This window comes from Budorcas taxicolor, chromosome 1 (assembly GCF_023091745.1).
Source record: "Budorcas taxicolor isolate Tak-1 chromosome 1, Takin1.1, whole genome shotgun sequence".
In the NCBI taxonomy this organism is placed as follows: domain Eukaryota; kingdom Metazoa; phylum Chordata; class Mammalia; order Artiodactyla; family Bovidae; genus Budorcas; species Budorcas taxicolor.
The window spans coordinates 79987494-80014562 of record NC_068910.1 but is presented as its reverse complement, the minus strand read 5'-3'; the positions used below and the strand labels follow the sequence as shown (position 1 = coordinate 80014562).

General features: G+C 33.5%; 1 protein-coding gene across 1 annotated transcript in view; it reads left to right on the top strand.

Annotated features, from left to right (window-relative positions):
- NCAM2 (neural cell adhesion molecule 2) overlaps positions 1-27069 on the top strand; it is a 246380-nt gene that overhangs the window by 185266 nt on the left and 34045 nt on the right. Inside the window, exon 15 of the mRNA XM_052644625.1 lies at positions 16582-16762. Within this exon, the coding sequence (XP_052500585.1) occupies positions 16582-16762 (181 nt within the window). The remainder of the gene's footprint in view (positions 1-16581; positions 16763-27069) is intronic.

Genomic DNA, 27069 nt, shown 5'->3' with positions numbered 1-27069 from the left:
TTTCAACTTTAGTTACTTTAGGTAGGATTCATACCTCAAAATTACTTCATAATTAATTTTTATGAATTATTAAATTTTTATTAACTCAAAGTACATTACTATTTAAATGTATTGTAAAAAATAAATCACTCTAATCAGCATTTAGCAAATAATGGCCACGTTTAACTTGAGAAAGAGGGAATAGATTTCTTCAAGTTTAGTTAGCACTAATATGGGATTTTGGACAACTCAAAGCTGCCGTGGGACTTGTCATCTATATAGGGAATGAAGGATCTCTTGTTTTACAGAGTGATGGAAAAGTCACCTGATGGACTCTACCTTCATCTGAAAAATAATACCGAAGTTCACTAGAGGTGATTTCTGTTAACAGCTTTACCATAAGAACCATTGAGTATTTAGTGTGGAATATGTTGAAAGGTGGAACACAATTTTATATTAAATTATGTGAAGTTTATTTACTAATGGTTATTATTATCCCTGGCTCAGTAGTAAAGAATCTATCTAAGGCAGGAGATGCAGATTCAATCCCTGGGTCGGGAAGATCCCCTGAAGGAAATGGCAACCTACTCCAGTATTCTTGCCTGGAGAATCCCATGGACAGTGGAGCCTGATGGGCTGCAGTTCATGGGGTTGCAAAAAGTCAGACATGACTTAGCGACTAAACAGCAACATGATTATCACCATAATAGCATATCAATTCTATTTATTTGTTTTCCTTTTCACCCTTTCAAAATTCACTTTAGTGTGTTTAATAAGTTCCCTTAAGCCTATTTCCTATTCAAATGCATGTGCTACTATCATTTTTAATTCACATACATCCTTTTATATCACCTGCTCATTTCTTGTAATTTTTGAAGTGTTACACGAAATTTAAAAGTTTATCTAGCTTCCATTTGGCATGATGACATTTTTGTATTTGCTTTGTGTTGTCAGTGTAATGATGCCCTTACAAAACAGGTTGAAAATTATCCCCCCTTTTTTGCTACATCAGGCATACTTTGGAAATTTAAGTGATTGTATTATTTATAATTTAATTTTTCTGCCTTCTGTTAGTAATGTTTATGATTAGCCCCATAATGTCTCAATTTCATGCTTATGTTTACTGAACTTATTACTACTTTCCAAGTACATTATATTTTAAAAACAGTGCAATTGCTCCTTAATAGTACTCACTCCAGGGTTCTTGCCTGGGGAATCCCAGTGAGGGGGGAGCATGGTGGGCTGCCATCTATGGGGTCGCACAGAGTTGGACACGACTGAAGTGACTTAGCAGCAGCAGTAGGTAGATGAATTTTTAACTGTTTTCCCACAAATCCACAATTTTCTAAGCTATAATATTGTTGCTTTTAAATTCAAACATCTAAATTTTGAAAGGTAGGAAAAAAGGGAGTTTAATTTTCAGTGGCTTATGTCAATATTTAAGTTTGGACCTCAGTTCAAGCTTTTAAATTTCTGATTGACATCCCCTTCCCAGGACCTCTCTCTGTTGTAGGTTTCATACTGGGGATGATGTGTGTCTTATGGCTAATCTGCTATGGAGGCTCCATGCCCCCATTCCAAAACAACTCTGAATGGCTCACTAGTTTCTCTCTGATTCTAATGGTGTCTTAGTAGTCAAACCCAGTTTTTTGGTTATTCTTACTTGCCCATCTGGAAACTCTTTGAAAGTGAAATTCTCTCTGTAAGGGTCACAGGCTTAAATTAGTGGAATTAAACTGGGATAAAAGAACATGAATGCAGATTGTAGCGTACCATTGTGCCCCCCAAAATTTATGATGAAAAATACAGATGGATGGTAAGAACTTATAGATAACCTCAATAAAATCCCATGGCGAACTCAGAAATTCAGGAAGTTGTAGAAATATGTTTAAAGTACTCTGTGTATGTATAATTTCTACCTAAAACTAAAAGCTATGCTTGACTATCTAAAGAGTTGATACTCAAAAAAGCACAAATGTTTTATTGAGTTTAACCAGAATCATTAATTCTGACTGATGATAGCAAATGTGACTTCAGATTATATCTTTTCTTCCTCTATTAGTGGTTTTATATTACATAGCATGTATATTTTTCGAATGCTATGATTCTGTTCAGCTATACAGTCAAACACGCAAATTGCTTTTCCTTATGTTCTTTCATCCTTAGCATACTGGCTTTTGTCTTCATATAGATTATATTGTGTACTAAGATGTTGCCCACACATCTCCATTTAGAACATGAAGAGAGCAAAAGGATGAAAAGGAGCAACAAGCTGTTTAAGATGAATTTGTTTTTCCAGCTGACTCTACACAGTTTTCAAAAGCTACATCAAGCAGAATTAGAATTATGTCTCATTAGATAGAATATGGCTCATGACCATCAATAAATGAAAAGTATTATATCTGGGAGGTGGGTCAGCTAAACATTGGCATTGTCAACATAGTGTTAATTATCTTTCTCATTATAAAGGCTGTATTAATCTGCTAGGGCTACCATAACAAAATGATACAGACCAAGTGGCTTTAGCAACACAAATGTGTTTTCTCACAGTTACGAAGTCTGGAAGTATAAGATCAAAGTGTCAGCAGATTCGTTTCTCCTGAGGCCTATCTGCTTGGCTTGTAGATGGCTACCTACTTGTTGTGTCTTCACATGGCCCTTTTTTTCTGTGTGCACACATCTCTTCCTCTTTTTATGAAAGTATTTCTTCCTCTTTTTATGAAAATATAAGTCATTTTGGATTAGGACTCCATCCTAAGGACCTCATGTAAGCGTAATTACCTCTTTAAAGGCTACATCTCTTAATAGAATCACATGGGAGGTTAGAACTTTAACATATTCATATGATGGGGTATACATAATTTAGTCTATAGCAATGCTGTCTGTTGTGAATCCTATATATCTAAAAAGACACACTATTGGCACTTTGGATGCATTACAGTGGGCCATCCAGAACTCAACCACCCATTACAGTATGTGTTGCATCTCCCAACCCCACTTACTCTATTGCAAGTATTTGAAACCAAAAATGTTCATTAGAGTATTACTATATCTGTTTAGAGCCAATAAGATTCACAAAATGGAAATAGACATTCAAAGGAAAATATATGTATATATTTGAAAACATAAATTGCTGTTTAAAATGCTGCCAAAATGTATTGTCATTTCCTTAATGAAGATTAGAATTAGTTTTGTGAGAAGTTATGTGCGCAACATACATGGACACAGTAAGTATAGTATTAAGTATAATAAGACTAGAAAATTTTTAGAGATTCAAATTTACAGCAGTCATCAGGGTATTTTACCTTTATACATAGTTGATGTAACTCAGATTAAGATTTGAACAAGCACAAGTTTTGTTTTGTTTTCTCTTTCAGTAGTAAATCTCTAGCTTCCATTGTTTAACGTTTGTTTCCCTACCTATCCCCAACCAACCTAGTATTAGCAATGCCCTGCTTTTGCCTATTTACTCAATATGTAAGTTTACTTTGACAATAAATGAAACTTTCAGTTCTTCCTCAATTCCATCTCATTGCTCCTAGCCATACCTTTCATCACCATATACTTACTCTTAATTTGCATTATCCAGCTGTTGATAACTACCAAAATTCATAGATCTCTTTTTAAAGATCATAATTGAAATGATTGTTAGCATAATTTTTACAAAGCAATAGTTGACTAATAATCAATTACTGGGTTACTACACTAAAGCCTACAGGTATTTTAGCAGAAAACACTGCTTTATTAAGGAAATTGGGCTTTTATGGTAAGATTTGTAAAAGTAATTCCTCACACCCTTTGTATTACAAGGAAGTTATTGCTAACTTTTAGGCCAAAAAAAAAAAAAAAGCAGAAAAATATATAATCATATATAAAATGACATTTTCTGACAGTTTTAAATGGACCAACTGAAACTTACAGAATTTGAATGGCTTAGTCATGAGTACCAGTGGGAACAAAACATGAGTCTATAGTCAGAAACACTTTTGCGACAGTAAGGGCTGAGTTTAAATATGCCTGCGGAGATTATATTGTCTCCTCAACCACTCTCCCATCTTAACTCAGCTTACCTATCTACTTTGCCTCCAAAAACCGCCATTCTGTTTCCCTTCATCTTTACCAAATCATTTAGTGGTATGCCTTCTATGGGTTTCCCAGGTGACGAAGAGGTAAAGAATCTACCTGCCGATGAAGGAAACCCTAGAGATGTGAAGTTTTGATCCCTGGGCTGAGAAGATCCCCTGGAGAAGGAAATGGCAATCCACTCCAGTATTCTTGCCTGGAGAATCCCATGGATGGAGGAGCCTGGTGAGCTACAGTCCATGGGGTTGCAAAGAGTCAGACAGGACTCAGTAGTGACTGACCATGCACACATGCCTTGCACTCCAAAACACTAATATAATCTCCGTATAGCTATGTTTTTCTTTCCCTCCCTTTACCACCTCCTCCGTCCTGCATACAATCATACTCTGCAGGTCCAGTTGAAAATTCTTAAATTTGGTATAAAGTTATATTCATGTGGTTAAATAATATCCCAACTTGGGAAGAAATAATTTTTTCCACATTTTCTTTCTCCATAGGTCACTTTTCATGTTAAAAACTTACATGTTCAAAATTAGGTCACTAAATGTGTAGCAGTATTTGCCTTGACATTTGCACTTATACTGAAATAATAACTATTTCAAAAATAGCTTAATTATCTCTTTTCTTTGTATGATTCTAAACTATTTCATCTATTAATATTAGTTACTCAAAATGAATGAATTCCACAGTGGAGTAAAGAGCAGTTGAACAATTTGAAATTTTATTTAGCTATATGCAATAGATTTTTTAATTGGACAGCCTATAGGGAAATTAAATTGGTAAATTCAGAAAGTAAGGAACATATTTATGATTTTTACTTGACTGCTTCTTTGACCCTATCTTTCAACTCTCCTGTGCACAGGACTATATGTTTTATAATCTAGGAACAACAAAATACATATAATACATACCTTATGTGAGTGTTGACTTCTAGCAGACATCATATCTGAGTATTTACACCTGCCTTTAACTGGAACAGGAAGACCAATAATATTGTAATATAGAGAATGTTTAACTTCCTATAGATAATGAATCAAGAAATATTATATATTGTCCTCTAGTAGATAGAGGGGGCTTCCCTGGTTGTTCAGATGGTAAAGAATCTGCCTGCAATTCAGGAGACTAGGTTGGGTTCAAACACTGGATTGGGATGATTTCCTGGAGAAAGTTGTGGCTACTCACCACACAACTTTGTTCAGTGGCTGCCGGGGGCCAGCATGAGGAACTCCGCCCATGGCAAAGGTCATGAGGAAGGAGGCTTGGCATATGCAAAGGTGTGATCAAGCCTCAGGAAACCCCCTGTTCCCGAGCATCTAACCCCAAAACCAGAGTCTGTTTTATGCTCTCCCCCATAACCATTTGTCTCGGAGAAGGAGTAAACGTGCAGCTCCAAGGCAATAAAAATTCCTGGGCATGACAAGAGTGTTTCAGCTAATGGACTCCTCTGAAGGTTATCTAGCCCACCTGTATAGGTTCGTCCGGCCACATGTGATTGTTTGCAGCCTCCCAACCTGAGAGGCATGAGATGTTTTAGACTTACTAAAGGCAAATTCTTTTGGGAAGTTAGAAATTATTAGTATAATGGGTTGGTTAGGAATTACATTGGTGAAGGGTTTTTCATTTGTTGTGTCAATAATTGCTGCTAATTCCCTGCTCTGGGTGGGACAAGGGTGTCTCAGGTCAAACCTCTCTGCTGACAGACTAGCTTGTGTGACAGGATTATCCATACTCCTGCCACATGATTGTTTACTACCTCTTAACCATAAACAGCACAGAGAGTTTTGGAGTATTTTGAGAGTCTTAATTAGCATAGGGCTTTTTCTTCTTGTTGAGTCAATGATTGCCTCCATAGCCTTAGGCACCTGGGAATATATTAATCAATGTATTTGGAATGTAGAAAAGGAATATAGTAGTTTTTAAGGTTAGCAATACTAGACTTTTTGAGTTAATGGATTTTCTCTTTTGTAATAGATCACTGTACTTTGTTATAAATCACTGTGTCCTTGCTATGTGAAAATGTAACTTTATCACTATCTTAAGACTAAATAGATCTTAAGGGGAGCATTGGTGAAAGGATTTTCATTTGTTGGGCTGATGTTTGCTGCTAAATCTCCATATTCCCTGCCCTTATAATGAATATAACTAGCATATAGGAAGAAATAAGTATTAACCTTTAAGCATATAGGAGAAATAAGTATTAACCTTTAAGATTAATCATGTTAACCTTGGGTTAAATAAATTCCTTTCTTGATTGTAACTCACTACACCCTCACCCTATAGGAATGTAACTTTATTTGGAGGGTGGTGCCTGGTTTAAGAAAAAACACCCTTGGAAGAAATGAGTTTTTTGGTTATCAGAAAGAAAGGATCATAAAATGTCAGCAGGTCTCACTCATGGCCAGAAGACCATGTACCTTTGTTTATACATTTATGTGAAGCACCTGATTTTGATAAAGGTTAGGACTGCTGACTCCCACATGACTCTGTATTCATCCCTATGTATAACAAAAGGTATATAAGCAAACCCAAAAATAAAGAAATCGGATCAGTTTCCGGAAAGACTGATTCCCCCATGTCGCTTCTTTCTTGCTCCCGTTTTTCTGGCTGAATTCCCATCTGGAGCATGGATGCTATTCCACGTAATCCAAGTTATTCAGCCTCCTTTTCTCCACTAATCTTCCTACTACACTATCCATTTCTAATCTCTCTATATGTGTGATTAAATATGTATTTTTCCAAGGACGCCGACTCTGTCCCCACCTTCGAATCACCCTGGATCCACCGGGGCTGGACCCCGGCAAATGGCCTATTAAGAAGACAGAATTTATGAGAACAGAACTAGGGAAATAAAAACAGAATTAGATGTTGCCATGGACCCTTTGTGAAAATTAACATCTCTAATAAGTCAGTGAGATTAAACAATGTATTTGGAAAATGAAGGCAAACGTTAATGTCATAATGTGTATAGAAAAATTAAAGTAGTCATTTCAAGTACAGAATATTTTTATCTACTTCATATTGTAGTGTCAATAAAACTCTATGTAATTAGGTAAGGTTTTTTATATGTTTTCATCAGTTTTTCACTTTTCTAACTGGATGATAGGTATCAGATCCTAACTATCACTTAATTTTGGTAAATTTAAAAAATTGCCTGATTTAAGAATGGCTATATAAAATTCATGACATACCATCAGTTTTGAGGAATATACTTTAGGGACTAGCAACAATGGTCTAGCATATGTTTCTAGGTCATAATTGACCTTCTTAACCCTGACTAAGTATCTCAATGGCCATAGGGGAAAAAAAAGATAACTTTGAAAAAAGTATTAAAATAATAAGTAGAATTGAGATTTTATTGTTCAGAGAACTTATTTTATAATCAATTATAAATAATTTGCTAGTAACTAATTTGTAGGTTTAATTATATTTAGGTGTGCATACTGACATTTATTTAAAGACATCCAGTTACGTTTTGAAATATTTTCAACCAATGAAAAGCTATGGACATTCCAGTTCCAGTTCCAGTTCAGTCACTCAGTCGTGTCTGACTCTTTGCAACCCCATGAATCACAGCACACCAGGCCTCCCTGTCCATCACCAACTCCCAGAGTTTACTCAAACTCATGCCCATTGAGTGGGTGATTCCATTCAGCCATCTCATTCTCTGTCGTCCCCTTCTCCTCCTGCCCCCAATCCCTCCCAGAATCAAAGTCTTTTCCAATGAGTCAACTCTTCACATGAGGTGGCCAAAGTACTGGAGTTTCAGCTTTAGCATCACTCCTTCCAATGAACACCCAGGACTGATCTCCTTTAGAATGGACTGCTTGGATCTCCTTGCAGTCCAAGGGACTCTCAAGAGTCTTCTCCAACACCACAGTTCAAAAGCATCAATTCTTCGGCTCTCAGCTTTCTTCACAGTCCAACTCTCGCATCCATACATGACCACTGGAAAAACCATAGCCTTGACTAGATGGGCCTTTGTTTGCAAAGTAATGTCTCTGCTTTTCAATATGCTATCTAGGTTGGTCATAACTTTCCTTCTAAGGAGTAAGTATCTTTTAATTTCATGGCTGCAGTCACCATCTGCAGTGATTTGGATCCCAGAGAAATAAAGTCTGACACGGTTTCCACTGTTTCCCCATCTATTTCCCATGAAGTGATGGGACCGGATGCCATGAACTTCATTTTCTGAATGTTGAGCTTTAAGCCAACTTTTTCACTCTCCTCTTTCACTTTCATCAAGAGGCTTTTTAGTTCCTCTTCACTCTGCCATAAGGGTGGTGTCATCTGCATATCAGAGGTTATCGATATTTCTCCCCAAAGAAGTCCTAAACTTTTTTGGGTATTTTTTTCTTTGCTGCTAGTGAAAATAATGATTTGTAATCATCCTTGTAGTGATAGCATCAAATAGACTAATTGTCAGAATGAATATGTATATTGACGACTCAATGTATAAGTTGGTCTATGTCATGCTATTATAAATGACCCTGTATCTAGATTAATAAATAAAAGAAATACTAAATATAAGGGTAAAAAACTTTTACTGTGTGAATTTTCTTCGAATGTGAGAACACAGAAGGTGATGAATAGGAAAAATTAGAACATATTTTTCCCTCAAGACGTACCTGAATGATGGAGAGTAGAAATACATAGAGTCCAATATACAAAAATTCACCAAGCTTCAGTACCTGAAAGAAAAGCAGTTTAAATCAGCTATAATAATACTTAAAAGGGGGTTAGAACCTAAAACTCTCCTAAAAACTTCTAAATCTTACATCTTTCCCAGTCACAGTGGAATGTGTGTGTGTGTGTGTGTCTGTGTGTGTGTAGGTGTGTATGTGTGTTTATAAATTATTCAGATTGCTAAATCACCGCTCACATTCAGAGTACCAAGCAGAGCTTCAGAGAATTTTGAGCCTTCTATAAAGTCATACAAGTACCAGGAAGTCCAGGAGTCAGAAGGTGCCTTGCACAAGAACACAAAATCTTAAATTGAAATGCATTGGAATCACAGGGAGTTTAACATTAATTGTTAGTAGGAGCTCACCTCGTCTGTTGTCCTTCCCTTTCATAATTATTCAGCCTTTATTTAAGATGATATTGACCATATACATTCTGATACTTTCAAAAGAAACTTAGTGGATTTCTCATTATGAATAAAAACAGTCAAAGAATAACAAGTCAAGTCCATAAATAATAAAGCCAAGGCCCTCTATCTCTCCTTCAATCTGCTGTCTATTCAGATGACGGCAAATCTTTCCCTAAATACTAATATTTTTACAGAGAATTGAGTAGAGTTCCTTGTGCTCTACAGTAGGTTCTTATTATATATTTTGTATGTTGTAGTGCCGTATGTCAATCCCATCTCCCAATTTATCCCTCTCTCCTCCTTTATGGCCCTCATAACCAAAAGTTTGTTTTCTACCTCAGTGACTTAACTGTTTTTAAAATAGATTCATTTGTACTATCTTTTAGATTCCATATATAAGCAATATCATAGGAGATGTCTCTTTTTCTATCTGAACTATTCACTCAGTATGATGATATCTAAGTCCATCCATGTTGCTGCAATGACATTAATTCATTCTTTTCTATGGCTGAGTGATATTCCACTGTGCATATGTGCCACATCTTTGAGCTTCCCAGGTGGCACAATGCAGGGTACACAAGACATGTGGGTTCAATCCCTAGGTAGGCAAGATCCTCTGGAGTAGGAAGTGGCAACTCACTCCCGTATTCTTGCCTGGGAAATTGCATGGAAAGAAGAGCCTAACAGGCTACAGTCCATGGGGTAGGAAACAGACAGACACAATTGAGAGAGTGAGCGCACACACCAAATCTTTATTCTCTGTTGATGGATGTTTAGGTTGCTTCTATGTCCTGGATATTTTGAATAGTGCTGTGGTGAACTTTAAGGTGCATATATCTTTTCAAAGCATGTGTTTCTTCTGATATATGCCCAGAAGGGGGATTGATGGATGATAGGGTAGCTGTATTTTTAGTTTTTTAAGGATCTTTTTACTGTTCTCCCAATTGGCTTTACCAATTTACATTCCTACTGAAAGTGTACGTGAGCTCTCTTTTCTCCACACCCTCTCAGGCATTCATTGTTTGTAGATTTTTTTTTTTTTTTTAATGATGGCCATTCTGACCAGTGTGAGGTGATGCTTCCTTGTAAGAAAGAAGAAATAAATAAATAAATAATTAGAAAGAAATTACAATGAAACGTGACTATACAAAATCTATGTTGTTATTCAGTCGCTAAGTGGTGTCCGATTCTTTGAAACACCATGGTTTTCCTGTTCTTTACGATCTCCCAGAGTTTGCTCAAACTCATGTCCATTGAGTCAGTGATGCCATCCAATCATACCATCATTTGTCATCCCTTTCTCCCCTCACCCTCAATCTTTCCCACCATCAGGGTGTTTTCCAGTGAGTCAACTCTTTGTGTCAGGTGGCCAAAGTATTGGAGCTTCAGCTTTGGCATCACTCCTTCCAATGAATATTCAGGGTTGATTTCCTTAAGGATTGACTGGTTTGATCTCCTTGCAGTCCAAGGTACTTTCAAGAGTCTTCTCCAGCACCACAATTCAAAACATCAATTCTTCAATATTCAGCATCCTTTATAGTCCAACCCTCACATCGTTCATGACTGCTGGAAAAACCATCAGTTCAGTTCAGTCCTCAGTCATGTCTGATTCTTTGTGATCCCATGAAGTGCAGCATGCCAGGTCTCCCTGTCCATCACCAACTCCCAGAGTTTACTGAAACTCATGTCCACTGAATTGGTGATGCCATCAAACCATCTCATCCTTTGTTGTCCCTTCTCCTCCTGCCCTCAATCTTTCCCAGCATCAGGGTCTTTTCAAATGAGTCAGTCCTTCACATCAGGTGGCAAAGGTATTAGAGTTTCAGCTTCAACATCAATCCTTCCAATGAACACCCAGGACTGATTTCCTTTAGGATGGACTGGTTTGATCTCCTTGCAGTCCAAGGGACTCTCAAGAGTCTTCTCCAACACCACGTGTCAAAAGCATCAATCTTTCAGCACTCGGCTTTCTTTATAGTCCAACTCTCACATCCATACACGACTACTGCAAAAACTATAGCCTTGACTAGATGAACCTTTGTTAACAAAGTAATGTCTGCTTTTTAATATGCTGTCTAGGTTGGTCATAACTTTCCTTCCAAGGAGTAAACGTCTTTTAATTTCATGGCTGCAGTCACCATCTGCAGTGATTTTGGAGCCCAGAAAAATAGCCATTGTTTCCACTGTTTCCCCATCTATTTGCCATGAAGTGAAGGGACCAGATGCCATGATCTTAGTTTTCTGAACGTTGAGCTTTAAGCCAGCTTTTTCACTTTCTTCTTTCACTTTCATGGATTCATGTTGATGTATGGCAAAACCAATACAATATTGTAAAGTAAATAAATAAATAAATAAATGATAAATGGTTAAAAAAAAAGAAGAAGCTTTTTAGTTCTTCTTCACTTAAGGGTGGTATCATCTGCCTATCTGAGGTTATTGATATTTCTCTGGTCTTGATTCCAGCTTGTGAGTCATCCAGCCCAGCATTTTGCATGATGCACTCTGCATAGAATTTAAATAAACAGGGTGACAATATACAGCCTTGATGTACACCTTCTTCTATTTGGAACCAATCTGTTTTTCCATGTCCAGTTCTAACTGTTGCTTCTTGACCTGCATACAGGTTTCTCAGGAGGCAGGTTAGGTGGCCTGGTATTCCCATCTCTTTAAAAATGTCCACAGTTTATGTGATCCACACAGTCAAAGGCTTTAGCATGCCAATGAAGCAGAAGCAGGTATTTTTCTGGAATTCCTTTGCTTTTTCTGTGATCCAAAGAATGTTGGCAATTTGATCCTCTCCCTTTTCTAAATCCGGCTTGTGCATCTGGAAGTTCTTTTTTTAAATTTTTTAAATATAAATTTATTTATTTTAATTGGAGGCTAATTACTTTACAATATTATATTGGTTTTGCCATACATCAACATGAATCTGGCATGGGTGTACACGTGTTCCCCATCCTGAACCCCCCTTTGATTTACATACTGTTGAAGCCTAGCTTGAGGGATTTTGAGCATTACCTTGTTATCATGCATAATGAGCACAATTGTGCAGTAGTTTGAATGTTCTCTGATTGCCCTTCTTTGGAGTTAGAATGAAAACTGACTTTTTCCAATCCTTTGGCCACTGCTGAGATTTCCATATTTGCTGGTATTTTGAGTGCACCACTTTACCAGCATCATCTTTTAGGATTTGAAATAGCTCAGCTGGTATTGCATCACCTACATTAACTTTGTCCATAGTGATGCTTCCTAAGGCCCACTTGACTTCACTGCCAGGATGTCTGGCTTAGGTGAGTGACCACACCATCGTGGTTATCTGGGTCATTAATACCTTTTTGGTATAGTTCTGTATATCCTTGCCACCACTTCTTAATCTCTTCCTCCTCTGTTAGGTCCTTGTTGTTTCTGTCCTTTATTTTTCCCATCTTTGCATGAAATATTCCCTTGGTATTTCTAATTTTCTTGAAGAGATTCAAGTCTTTCCCATTCTTATTTTTTTCCTCTGTTTCTTCGCATTGTTCATGCAGAAGGCTTTCTTATCTCTCCTTGCTCTTCTTTGAAACTCTGCAGTCAGTTGGGTGTCTAAAATTTATTTGACACAGCAAAAGTAGTTCTAAGAAGGAAGTTTATTGCAACACAATCTTGCCTTAGGAAAAAAGAAATCTCTCAATTAAGCAATCTAACCTTACTCATAAAGTAATTAAAGAAAGTAGAATAAACAAACCCAAAGTTAGTAGAAGGAAAGAAATCATAAAGATCAGGGCAGAAATAAATGAAATGGAGATAAGAAAACAATAACCAAGACCAATGAAACTAAAAGCCAGTTCCTTGAGAAGATAAGTGAAATCAATAAATCTTTGGCCATACTCATCCAAAAAAAAGGGGGAGAGGGGAGAGGACTCAAATAAATAAAATTAGAAAATGAAAAGGGAGAAGTTACAACTGATATCTATTTACTGATATTATGATTTTAGAATAACTTTTAAAGTGTCTCCTTAACTGTCATATGGCCCTGCTGCCTATGTGTTGACAAAAAGGATTGCTTAAGAGAAGCTATATCAAAGTAAATGACCATTTTTTTTTAGTAGCTGCCCTTCAACTTTTAATTGGCTTATTAATAATAGCTCTATTCATCAAATCATCACATTAAATTACCTAAGGGAACGTTTGCAACTAGATTATCTTAAATTGTTCCCTAGGCATTTAAATTGTGTAAATCAGGCATTCTACAAATGCATAAATGAGATTTTGATGCCTAGGGGAGTATTTGGTAACACCCACTTTATTTTTTTTGTATTCCCTATGAATAACAATTAAGGGATTAAAAAAACTCCTTGTCTAATGGTGAATGGAAAATGAAATTGATTTAAATTGGGGAAAATATTAGAGCTCCTTTTAGTTCCTTTAGGCTATCAGTCCAACTATCTAAAATGATGGAAGGGCTTTTAATTCATCACATTAAGAGCCTCAACAATTGAGAGTTAAGTGATTGGTGATTTAAAAGTCTATCAGCCTGTCTTGGACTGATCTGGAAGTTTCACTTCAAATGCTCAGTTTTCAGAAATATTTTTGGAACATTACCTAAAGGACATGAAGCCTATTCATCCTTCTGAATAATGAATGGTATCTTGGGGTAATCCAGATATCAGCTTCTGGCTTATTTTCTGGCTCTTTCTCCTACATCTCCATTCAAATCTAAAACAAAATTCAACTCCAAATTTCCACACAAATACTCACTTTCACCAGTATTTCACAGTTAAATAGAATTTGTACTCAATTATTGGGTAAGGGGATGCCCACTGGGGCTACTCTCTACTGCTTTGTGTAACCTTTATCCTTATCTAATTCTTTAGTCTTCCTATTTCTCACCTTGTCCTCTCTGAATTGTGTATACATACAATTTATAATATATCAAATATTTTATATGTATTTTATGTTCTGTATATGTATGTTTGTGTTTATAAGTCATGTATCATATATGATCTAAAGTTACATTTAAGTGGAGATTTTTGTAGCTTTTTTTTTTTGTCAAAACCTATAATAATAAACGTAAAGTGGCTATTTTTGCATCTCCCAGTGGTTATGCATCTTTCTGAGGTTTTCTATCGTTGTGCCTCTTTTTGCAATTTTAAAACTTCTGTGAAGGAATCACATCTTCATTAACTCAATGAGGAAGAATGAAAAGAAAAATGGAACTGGAATTTCTTATTTCCTATTAAGTTGACATTACCTCCCCTGAGAAAACCTTCCTGGTTCCTGGACTCTCTTAATCCTTCCTGTTATTAATATATACTCACAAAACACCTTCTTGTTTTTCAGACTTCATGTCCTCCTTCTGTGCTTGTTTGTAAAGTCTAAAATAAGTGTTGAACATTCTTGCTAACTATTGTCTTCATATTTCTAGAACAGTCTCACTACCGTACTAAAGACTGAATAATTGACAAATGAATGATGAAGAAAGCAGATGTTGGGATAATCATGGCTAGTGATACAGTTGTCCCAAACACTTAAAAAATGTACCTAGGATCCTTCCTTAAATTTACTAGTCATTTAGTGGCTTAGATGAGTTGCAAAGTTTTCTGGTCCAAATTGTTTTCCAATGGCTTTTCCAGTACACTTTATAACACTGGACACCAGCCTAGTCTAATTGATTTATAAGTCTTAAAAGCAATGGAACATAACCCTTGTTTATATGATAATTCTAAGTGCTTGTCCAAAGTCGTTGGCCTCACTGTGGGGAGGGAAGTAATATCTCCAGTTTTAGATGAAACAATAAAAGAGACCAGATGATTTCCTTTATAATAAAAGTTCTGCAGAACCAAAAATAATTATAAAGAAAAGAGAATCTTAGAATGGTACTAAAGCTGTAATGAAGTCTTATCTCCTTTTGAAGGATACTTCATATTTGTATTATTGATACTGTCAATTTAATGCAATAATGAATTTAACTTCCACAATTTGATTTTAGATAATAAATCCTCAATTTTCACCATAAATGTAGAAAATGTTATTATTTTTTCTAGTCAAATAAATATTGTAAAATATTGGCTCAAAATTAAATAATACTTGATTGAGCTGTGAGGTTAAAAAAGGATCAATCAATGGATCTGTTACTCTGTCTATATATCTATCTATCATTACAGTATATTTATAATTACAATTCTGGTAAATTGAGATTTTCACTTGCAGTAATGGATTATTAAATATGTGATTTCAGAAAATATCATTTCAACTCTGTATAGCTGTTATAGAAAGAGGGCTTCCCAGGTGGCACTAGTGGTAAAGAATCTGCCTGCCAATGCAGGAGATGCAAGAGATGTGGGTTCTATCCTTGGGTTGAGAAGATCACCTAGAGAAGGAAATTGCCACCCACTCCAGTATTCTTGCTTGGAAAATTCCATGGAAAGAGGAGCCTGACAGAATACAGGCCATGAGTTGCAAAGAGTCGAAACAACTGAGTGACACACATGTTATAGAACTACTTTCTCTTTAATGCTAATTAACTATTTGTTAAGTGGTAATGATTCTTAATGCCCAGGAATGCATAATTACTCAGTTTTCCTTATTGTTTCCTCATGAAAGTAAACAGAGGCAGCTGCTCCCCTTGTTTCTGTAATAGAGGTGAGGGAGAGTAGCAGAGAGGTTACCGTTTCAACACTTAACCTGTGTTCAGATTGTATTAACACACGGCACAACTGAATGCATTTTTAAAGACAGCTTAATCCATATATTATTTCAATTATTTGTGACTGTAGTCATAGTATTTTTTTTCAAATAAGTGGTAATTCAAATATGTCCAAAACATTTATTTTAGAAAAAGATTCGGGATTTAAGTGTAGAATGTTCAAGAATAGGATATTATTTTTTATTTTCTTATTCTAAAAACCTATTTAAAGGTAATAATTTTTGTCACATGTTGTTTCATTATAAGTCAAACATAGTATTAAAAATGATGGTTAAAATTTTAATCTATTTAAAAAAATCCAAACTTTATTTTTAATACACCTCCTCCCATGTGCCCCAAACAATAGCCTCTGGTAATTATTTAAATGGACATATTAAGCTTTTTCTATATATAGTATTTTATAGTCCCTATTTATATATTATTAATAATCAACAAAGTGAATAAATAGCAATTAATATACGTGAAATTTTAAAAACTCAATGGAGGTGAATTATCATTTGAATCATCAAGTATTAGTTATGAATCAACACTCTTCAGCAAATTTAAAAAGCATTAAATATTTAGTGGGGAAAAACCTTAGAAACAACTTCGTCTATATACAGTTTAATTTATCCCAGTGAAAGAGGAAATATCCTTTTTTGATTTTATTAAACTCACTCACTCCATTTCAAGATAAATTATTTTTTTAATGATCACAACTTTAGTGCATGGATATTTACAAAATATGTTTGTATTGACTTTGCAGAAAGATAAAGAAGATCAGTGGCTAGAGAAAAAAGTGCAAGGAAATAAAGACCACATTATTTTGGAGCATCTACAGTGGACAATGGGGTATGAAGTTCAAATTACAGCTGCCAATAGATTGGGATATTCAGAACCAACAGTCTATGAATTCAGCATGCCTCCTAAGCCCAACATTATTAAAGGTAAGCAAACCATGTGCCTTCATAGGCTAAAAGGAAATATGATAGTATCTTTTATAACACTTCTGGATTTTTTTCTTGATATTGAAAACATAATTTTATAGCAGGAAGTAACATTGTATGTTTTAGTCATGGTTATTTACATGTCTTAATTACAATTTCTCAATTGCTGTTGCCAGAAAGATTGGTTCATTTGTAAATGCACTTTGAAAATTTTAGACTTTAGTGGTTGAAGTGGTAGAGAGAGAATGAGCAGAAGGGGAGGTTAGAGGGTAAAAGAAACTGTTGAAAATCAACATGAAAAATATTATTTGGGCCCAGAAAAAGCTTTTGCAAAGGAGAAAACTTCTCTGCCAAACACATGGGGCCCAGTCCTCCAGTTAGAGATACGGCCAAAGATAATTATGAGCCTATTCATGCCTGATCAAGCAAGTTGTGTTTGGAAAGATAAACTCTATCACACAATGAGGCAGAAACAACCACAGATACCCCTTAGAAAGAACAGTGAATAGAGTTTCAAAGAAGCTCAAAATGTTTCAGGCCACTCATCACTGGCAGGCTCAGCACACTGGTGACTACTTTTAATAGTTAATAGTGGTTACATCATTTTATGCTAGTGATGTTATCAAAATCTATAGAAGGTATATCAATTTTTCTTTTTCAGATAAATGCTATAGAGGTGGAGAATTTGTCCTGACTCAGTCAGTTAACTCTGTCAATGAATTGTCATATTGGTCATATTTTAATATTAATTGTTCTTTCACATATTATATTTAATATTTAATGGTAAATTCTATACATACATGTATATATACACATATATTTTTATATATCAGTGAGACATCAGAACTGTATATTCATAAACATGACTTATTTAAGTCATATTATAATCGAGTATCAGTATTATTGCCTAATATTTTTGAGACTGGAAAACATAAAATTTGTCAGTTCAGTCATGTTGTTTAATACTCTTGTAATTTCAAATTAATACGAATTTCATTGGTATGGATTTGTTATATCATACATCATTTTTCAATTGAAAGCAGATTTATTCAGTAATCTATTAAAAATAACTACTATTGCTTAGTTTAAAATTAATTTATATCATAGCTTTGTATCACATAATTAATAAGTATTTCCAATTATAACTTGAAATTAGAAAGTTGGAAGTATCTAGAAATAATATGGAAAGCTGGATATCTTATATTGTAGTGGCACTTTTTATAATTTATAAAGTACTTCTGCATTTATGACTTCATTTTATTCCTGAATCTGAGTTGAGCAAGGAAGAGCTATCCTCATTTTACAGATACAGTTTCGAGAAGTTAAAGTATTTGTTTAAGATCAGAGCTACTTTAAACCATATGACAAATTCTATGTCCTTTAAGATGATACACCTAAATAAGAATAATGGTTGAATGAACTATCAAGTTTGTTGATTCTGTGAGTTTTAAACATCAATAACTGCGTCTACAGTTAAAAGGAATTACATTTGTAGTAATTATCCTCTATGAAGAAATCAGACCATGATATACATATGATTCTTAATCTGAGTCAGAATCTTCAAAGGCAGATTGCAAGAGTGAAATTCATCCCTGTACGTTTCTAATTTAGCTCATATACTTGAGGAGAATAATTACTTTTATCAAGATTAAAATGAATATTTTATGAAATGAAAGGCAGTATTTTAGTTATATTTTGTAGATAAAACACAAACTGTAAAAAAAAAAAAAAAAATAGATTTCAGGCAGGTTACATTATACTCCCAGAGTTCTTGCTATGCTATTTTATAAGACACTGTTGTAAATAAAATGAATAGTAAGTATAATCCAAAAAGTAAACAAAGACAGAATATATATATGTGTGTGTATATATATATATATGTGTGTGTGTGTGTGTATATATATGTAACATATATATGTACGCAGAGAAACAAGTAAAGTATGCTATAATGCATTTACTATAAAAAATTTTTATTTCGATTTTGGAAAGTCAGTTTGCAAGCACTGCCTAGAAGGAAAACAATTTATAGTTTGAACTTTGCTCATGTCATTTAGCTTCTCTTGATGCATATTTCCTAATCTCTGCACTAGTTTCTTCTGGTTCTGCAATGAGATTAAGATTTATTCATTCATTCATTCCAGGTATTTATTAGGGTCTTGCTTTGTGAAAAGTATTGTGATGTGTACAGAGAAATTATCTGTGAAAAGTATGAAACTGGCTCCTGTACTCAAAGACTGTACAATATAGAGGGAAGGTAGACATAAATCAAGAATTAGAATAACCACCAAGTAATTACAACTAAGATATGCTGGTGCAATATGCTGCCAGGAAAGTCTTTGGCAAGTTTAGCTAGTGTATAGAGTTAGATGGGGGTTAATAAAGGATTCCCTTGGAAAGTGACTTTCTGAAAGAAACTTGTATGGAGTGAGCCTTCAAAGGAAAGAAAGAAGTTTTTGAGGGGAAAAAAAAAAATTGATTTGGTTTAAGACCTAGCAAAAGCATGGCTGGAAAAGAACCTGGAAGTGTGTGAACAAAAATAAGGATTCAGAGGTATCTGTGACCTATATAATCCAAAATCTTCTAAAAACCATATAAATAAAACAGATCCTGAAAGTCATAAGAAATCATTTGAAGCAGAGAAATTATATCAGCATATGAACATTTTACACAGTTCATCTTGGTAGAGGCAAGAGATGGATGAACATGAATGCTTTAAAAAAATGTGGTTACAGTAAAAAAAAAAAAGGGAAAACATTGAATAAATTCCAGGCACACTGTAGATGTAGACTAACCTGCCTATTTAAAACAGTGGATTCAGTAGATATTGATGACTTTTGAGTTTCTTGCTTGGACAACTCTAACATTGCTGTTATCATTTCTGCAAGTAAAGAATCATAAACAGAGCAGGATTTTTAGAATAAATATCAAACATAAGATAAGTTCATTATTCATTAACTTAAAAATGTCAAATAGATGTTAGATATGTGTGTATGGAGATGAGAAGACAGCCATGACTTGGAAATATGCACTGTGATGTCGTCAGCCTTAAGAGTGACTGGTATTTAGGCCTGTGTGGGGATAAAACCATACAGTGAGTAATATCTATACCTTATGAAAAATAACTGATGTCTGTGATACTCATAAGTGCTTCCCAGTACCTAGAAGGGTGACTGGTACAGCATCGGTATTCACAGGGTGCTTGTTGAGTTATTGAAGAATAATAGAGTGTTAATAGCTGCATCTCAGGGAACTGTAATATACATGAAGAGGAAAGCAGCCCCACCCCACCCCCAATAAGACTAAGATGTCATAGAGTTCCTGGAAAAACACAAGGCTGTAATATCTTGGAAGTTAAGAGGGAGTCATATTTCCAGAATAAAAGTTATCAATCATATTTGTCCCTCCAGAAGCTACTGAGAAGTTAACAAAACTCAGTTGAAAGAAGTGTGAAGTCTGTTTACAGCTGTGCTGGAATTTTGGGGAGAGAAATTAGGTGGGAATGGGCTGAGGATCTTGTGGAAAGTTAGCAGGTATAGACTCCATGTTAATTTAAGGGTTTCAAGAAGTTTTTTATGAAGGTGAGTAGAGTGGGGAAAATATCAGTGTTAAGACTTTTATGATGAAAAAGGCTAGAGCATGTTATACAGCTGAGGAAAGAGATCAGTCAGTCAAGGAAAGTCACAGATGTACAGACAAAACCATCTGAGAAGTTAGAAGATAGAATTCATGCCCTCTAAACTGTACAGCTGATACAGCAGCTTACTGGAAAAGGGGAAGCAATAAAATATTTATTTTATCTATAAATATGTCACAAAATAATGTATAATTTTTGTGACTGAATCCAGAGACTACTAAGGTCTCATGGAAAGACAGATAAAAGATATACCCTTATTGTTCAAGAATTGTTTGATTTAGCCCTAGGACAATTCTTGGGGCAATTTTAGAAGCTGTGATGGTTGATGGTAGACTAGGGAGCCTTTAAACCCACGAAATACTATAGAGTTAAAATTATGTATCAGCAAAATAGGGAAAAATGTATTCATATACTTTCAGTATAATTACTCATATAATTTCTTATTCAATTTTAAAATACACATTATAAATTCAAACATTTAAAATCAGTTATATATAATAAACTAGCAAATCTTGTCTTATTTAACTGGAAAATACATGAAATTTAGAATTTTATTTAGTTTTAATTTATATTTTAAATAGCATGCATTATAGACTGTCTAAATAAAGTGTACAGACTTTGAATTAAAAAAAAAACCCATTACTTATGTACATTCAGATATATTTAACTCTTTGAGTAAAGCAACAAGCTAAATCTACAGTATATTTATTTGTTGGACTGAGGGACTGTTTTTAAACAATAGGCTTACCTTACATCCATATGTAATACATTCTATTCATAATAGTGGCTTTTCTATGTATGTATTTTAGTGGACACTGCATCAGTCCATAGCTTATGGTTCAGATTTTTTTAATGTTTTATGATTAGTGATATTTTCCTATTCTCACTTATTAAATATGTGTTTATTTTGAATGTTGTGTTCCTTGATTCACATAAAAAGTGTGCAAAATAACAATCACAGTCAATTTGGGATATTCATATTGCATAATTATATCTCATTTTATTTTATAAACATTGAAAATATTTGGTAGTGATAACAAATTACTCTTGTAAAACTGACTACAAAACCATCTATGGAACTAGAGACTGATAAAATGATATTTATTGATTTCCTCAGTAATTTCAATGGCTAAAAATATTCCTAATGTGCTAGAATGGCTATAATCTAATGCCTTAAAAATTCTTAGTAATAAAATTACTCTGAAAATATTTTTCACAATTTCCTTTGGCTTTACACCATGATTAATATTTTTTGTTTAACCAAAAATCCCCAAAACCAAAAACCACCTTAGTACCCTTTAGCAACTGCTTCCTTTTTCTTTTCTTGTTACTATGAATTGAAGACCTGTTTAATATTTACATTGACTCAATATAATTTGGTGACACATAATTCCATCCATATAGAGAAGTGACATAAATCATCACCAATAAATATATTGCTAACATTTCTTCAGTTAGTTTTTATTATAATCAACTTTTTGATTATATATATAATAAACTACAGAGTGAAATTATTTAATGGCATTCAACTCTAACTTTCAACAAGACTAGTATATATTTCATCTCCAAATAACATGAACAGAAAATGAAATATTCAAGTTTATGGCTAATACTAAAATGTTTTCTTAAGGTTATGATTGTTTTAGAATAAAAAGAAATTCTAAAATAATGGTGAGATTGAAGTTCAGTTAATGGGTAAGAACTTCATTTTAACAATGTGGAAATCTCAGCCAAGCCTAAATACTAATGATACGTTCAAGGCAATATTTATTTGGTTTTGCACATAATATAAAAATAAATTTCTGTAAATTATTTTCATTATCTTTGTTTCTCAAAATTATTTTAAATGAGCAACAGTAACGTATATGTCATATGTACCTATGGCCAGTTGAGTTAATGTTCCTCACTTCTATTTTTCAAATTTTCTCTGCATGAACTTATACTTTTAATTATATTTCTTGGTACTTCATTCATTATTGAAATATAACTCTTTTTATTAAATGTGTTTTCTAACAAAATATTACAGCAAAAAAAGTACTATTAGCAAACATAACAGAATATGATGAGGTTCATATTTAAGTAATAGTGTGAATTTACCAGGGACACCGTGGATTGACTGGACTAGTCATTGTATCTTCAGTAAAAAATATTTACAATGTTCACATTTGAGAAATCAATGATATGACTAATGTCTATGTTATGTGAAATAAACATTATTAATATTGAGCCTCAGTTATATTTTTAATATGTGACAAATATTTAGAAGTATTTTATACTAGATTTTTTTGTTCTTTGCCTTGTATCAAAATATTTTTTTGTACATAATTGGTAGTAGCTTTGTGTACATCTTGTATTAATTATTTTCTCCTTTTTTCTTTCCTACTGTCACTTTTTTCTTTTCCTTTATTTTCATGTTTGTAACTCTACTCTTTTTCCTTAATTATTTTTTTCTTGTTCTACTTTCAAAAATAATTTTCATCATACAGATAAATGCTGTGAAGAGAATAAAGGCGAAAATGGAAGCCAGTCATGGCAGCTGAATGCTGCTGCGTTTTCTTTCATTATAGTCATAAGTTTGTCTTTCATGTTTTAATGTTGCTATATCATATATTTCCTTTTTTTGCCCTGAAAACTTACAAGGCTAATCTAAAGTTGCAATAAAGTATTTTCTAACGTCCAACTAAATATGCATGTGTCCTTACCCACGAATAGTGACCCTTTTTTCCCTACCCCAAATTGTTGACCTTTATACAGTTTGTCAGGAAATCACAGAAGGACATTGAACCAAGATTGTTTCTTTCAAGTACTAGTTCACAGAGTAATTTGTTTCATTCTCAACTTTTTTTAATTTCTAAAGTTGGCCTTGTTAAATATCATGTCACTTTCATTAATGAAAATGCTAGTCACTCAGCTGTGTCTAACTCTTTGTGACCCCATGATCTGTATAGCCCACCAGACTCTGTCCATGAAATTTTCCAGGCAAGAATACTGGAGTGGGTAGCCATTCCCTTCTCCAAGAGGTCCTTTTGACCCAGTGATCGAACCCTGGTCTCTTGCTTTGCAAGGGAACTCTTTACCATCTGTCTGAGCCACCACAGAAGTCCATTTGGAACTTAAGCATTTGCTATATCTAATCTTCTTTCATTTGATTATTTTACAAATATAACTCAATATCCATGGCCAAATATTATATAAATAGGAATTTTGTGATGTAGAATTGTGGCTCTCTCATATCGACTTGATTGTTATTCCTTTAAATGTAGGGTTTAGAACTTTATAAACATAATATTCCATAGTGTTTACTATTTATATAAAACATAAACCTGATAGCTTTTATTACATTAAATGTGTATATCCTATGTGCTGCTTGATTTTCCTCTTATTGACATAAAATATCATAAGGAATTAAAGTGAACCAGATTCATTTCTTCAATTTGAATACCAAAAATCTAGACTTTTAGTTTTCATTAAATAAAACTACCTTTCTGCATTTGTCCCAAAGTAAATAGTAAGTTAAAGTAGATTTTATTTTAAAACCTGTGTACTAGGTTTAAATTATGTTTTGAGGTAACATCAAGTATTCATGTTCTAATATAAAATCTTACTTTTTCCTGAAAACCTGAGTCAGTTTCTTTGCAAGATCAGAGGGGAATAAATGTTTTAGCCACTACTTTCCTGAAGATGAGATTGAGATGAGGACATGTTACTAGATTCCAGCACTGAGAGGAGGCTGGATTTGATGAAGTAGCATGAGCAATGATTTTTATTTTCACATTTCATTCACTACAAATGAGAAAAAAACTATTTTGTGTTTTTTACTCCCAGCTACACTCTGGCAAGGAATTCTTACTAAGTATTCAAGACAATTGGGGGAAATCAAATTTACATATATTAACAAGAATGACAATGGCTCACATGGTAAATCAAATGATGATTTCTGGGCTTTGAGATTCATTCATCAAAAACAATTTGTTTTGTTGTATTTATTGTTTTTATGTCTTCAATGAAATACTTACAGGATCCTATTATGTAAGATGCAAAAGTGGACCAACTGTTGGTAGTCTGTTTTCTGTAATTTATCTTTCCAAACTCTTCGCTGTCCACTGCCATATTTCTTTCTTCTGAGCTAACAGCAAACCTAAAGAACGCAGAAGTGACCCATTTACAAGTTAAACACACTTCCTTCTCCCCTGCTGAGACAAAGGTATTTCCTCCTACCAATTCATGCATTGTTGGGATTTAACCTATTTATTGGAAATGTTCTAGCTTTTAAAATTAAAATAACCAGTGTTTCTGTGTATTGAAGAACTAACTATAATTTTATACTACACTCCATGATTGCATCTTACATTCCATGGATTTGGATAAGACTTGCAGATGTGTTGACTACTGATATGTAGCAAGTGCTAGGAAAGAAAGGAGTTCCAGTAACACTTGCATGAACAAATTTTTCCATTTGTTATAACCTGACTGGATCTTGCCAATATTATAAATATTTCCATAATAAAGTCATAAAGATTACCTTGATATAGTACCTGATTATAAAATACTTTTGTAGAGAACATGTAATATGTCTTTAGTAAGATAACAGAGTTGATTTTTTTTAATTTTATAATCTATAATTCAAAGTCACCAACAATGATATGAAGATAGCTTACATGATACTTAAACTGATATTTGGACAGGTCAGAAAAAAACCTAAAATTAAAATTCTAATATCTTAGCAGAATTACTTACACTTGAGTTATTCATTTATGTTTTTTAAACATCTAAGTCCAAGTCAAGATATTAATCCTAAAATTAATAAGCTATTTATTATTTAGCCAAGTTTCTATTCTTAGATGAACAGTTATTTTACAGTTCTAAGACTTGTGTAAGTTAAAAAATATTCCCAAGACATCTTAAAATATAAACCCTGTGCTTTGCCTTATGTCTATAAGAAATAGGAGAGCACAAAACTATTAGTAATGCAGCTGTTGCATTTCAAAAAGTGAAACCTTAGAGAGTATAAATTACCTTGTCAGATTGTTATTTTGCGTTGTAATAAATGTAAATGTTGCTGAATTATATTTTTTATTACTTGAGTTTTACCTTTGTTACATACAGCCATCAAGTCTAACTGACAGTATGTTTTATCTAATTGAAATCTGCTGTAGATCTAAGGAAATGTGATTATTGGTAAACAAGATATAAAAATTCTCCTAGCATCATCCAATATTTTTTTTTAATCCAGTGGATTTTTAAATAAAATTATGTTCCTAAATGTATAAATATGAGCTTGTGTGTAAGGTGAGTTTTATGTTATTCATTATATATAATCAGAAATATGTACCTATGTTCATTGTTGTATGTATTGATCATAAATTGTTAGATCATTTTAACAGTTTGTTTAGACCATATTATACCAGCTATAAAGTTAGGTTGATTTGCTTATGCATAGTTACCATTATTTGCACATAGAGCCTCCTGATTAATTTTTTATATAAACTTGAAATCATTTTTCTTCTTCCAACCCTTTCCAAGTTTATCTTCTTTTACCATTTATGATTTATCCCTACTGGTCTCTCAACCCCAATTCAAGCTCTAATTATTTATCTGATAGCTGTAAGGCCCATCAAACTGCATTTCAAATATGTTAACAGATTATGCCTAGGAGGCAGCAATAAAACCTTTCCTATGAAAAATATTATCTTACATAGGAGAGCCTTAAGTTAATTTTCATTTTTGGCTTTTGTGTTCTAATACTACTATTCATTGAGAATAAAAACATTTTGTAAACCCTATACCCACATTATTATGCAAGTGTACTTATGTACTTGTGTGCATTCTTTGCTCGTAGATATGAACACAACTGGAATTCTTAATGACTTCATTTTTCTTAAATTTTTTTTATTAGCTTAAAGTATCTCAAGGGTTTAACAATGTAAATAAATAAATAAATTCTAGAGATTGGATTAACATATATATGTTAGTTATGTAAAAATAATTGCACAAATTGCACATAATTTTGACTCTTTGGGCATTCAGCATTTCTTTTAAAATTAACAATTAAAATTACAAGTATGCATAGTAGTTCATAGGTTATACAATTTGGAGATGATTATACAACTCATATTTTCTATTTAACAATTCCCATTAATTATATTTAATTTAAATTATAATTTAAGTGAGGAAAATTATACAATTTTTTTAATCTGGACAGGTGGATTTATGATTTTTCATTTATATTGAACAAAATAAAATATTTGAGGAGGAATTAGGCCATGAACTTTTAGATCTGGATGGGTACTTTCAGATATATGAAAAGCATTCTTTTTATTCATGATACACCTACACTAAGAATAAAATAATTCAATTTTTAGATTACAAATGATTTTAACAATTCAAGATGAATATTTGCATCACTAATGCAGTAGGGTAAAAATGTTTGTATCTACCTTTTAAAAATAACTAATATTGTATATATTTTCAGTTTATAATAGTTAAGCAACATCTCTAATCATAAAATTATCTAAAACTCTCCAACTATTTGTTTTTGATTATGATATTAACAGCATTAAGAGTTTTAAATAAATAACCTCTTAGGACATTACCTAAATTAAATATTATCATTTACATATTTCATAGCCCTTATATATTAGAACTCCATTCACTGAATAAAGATACTAGATGA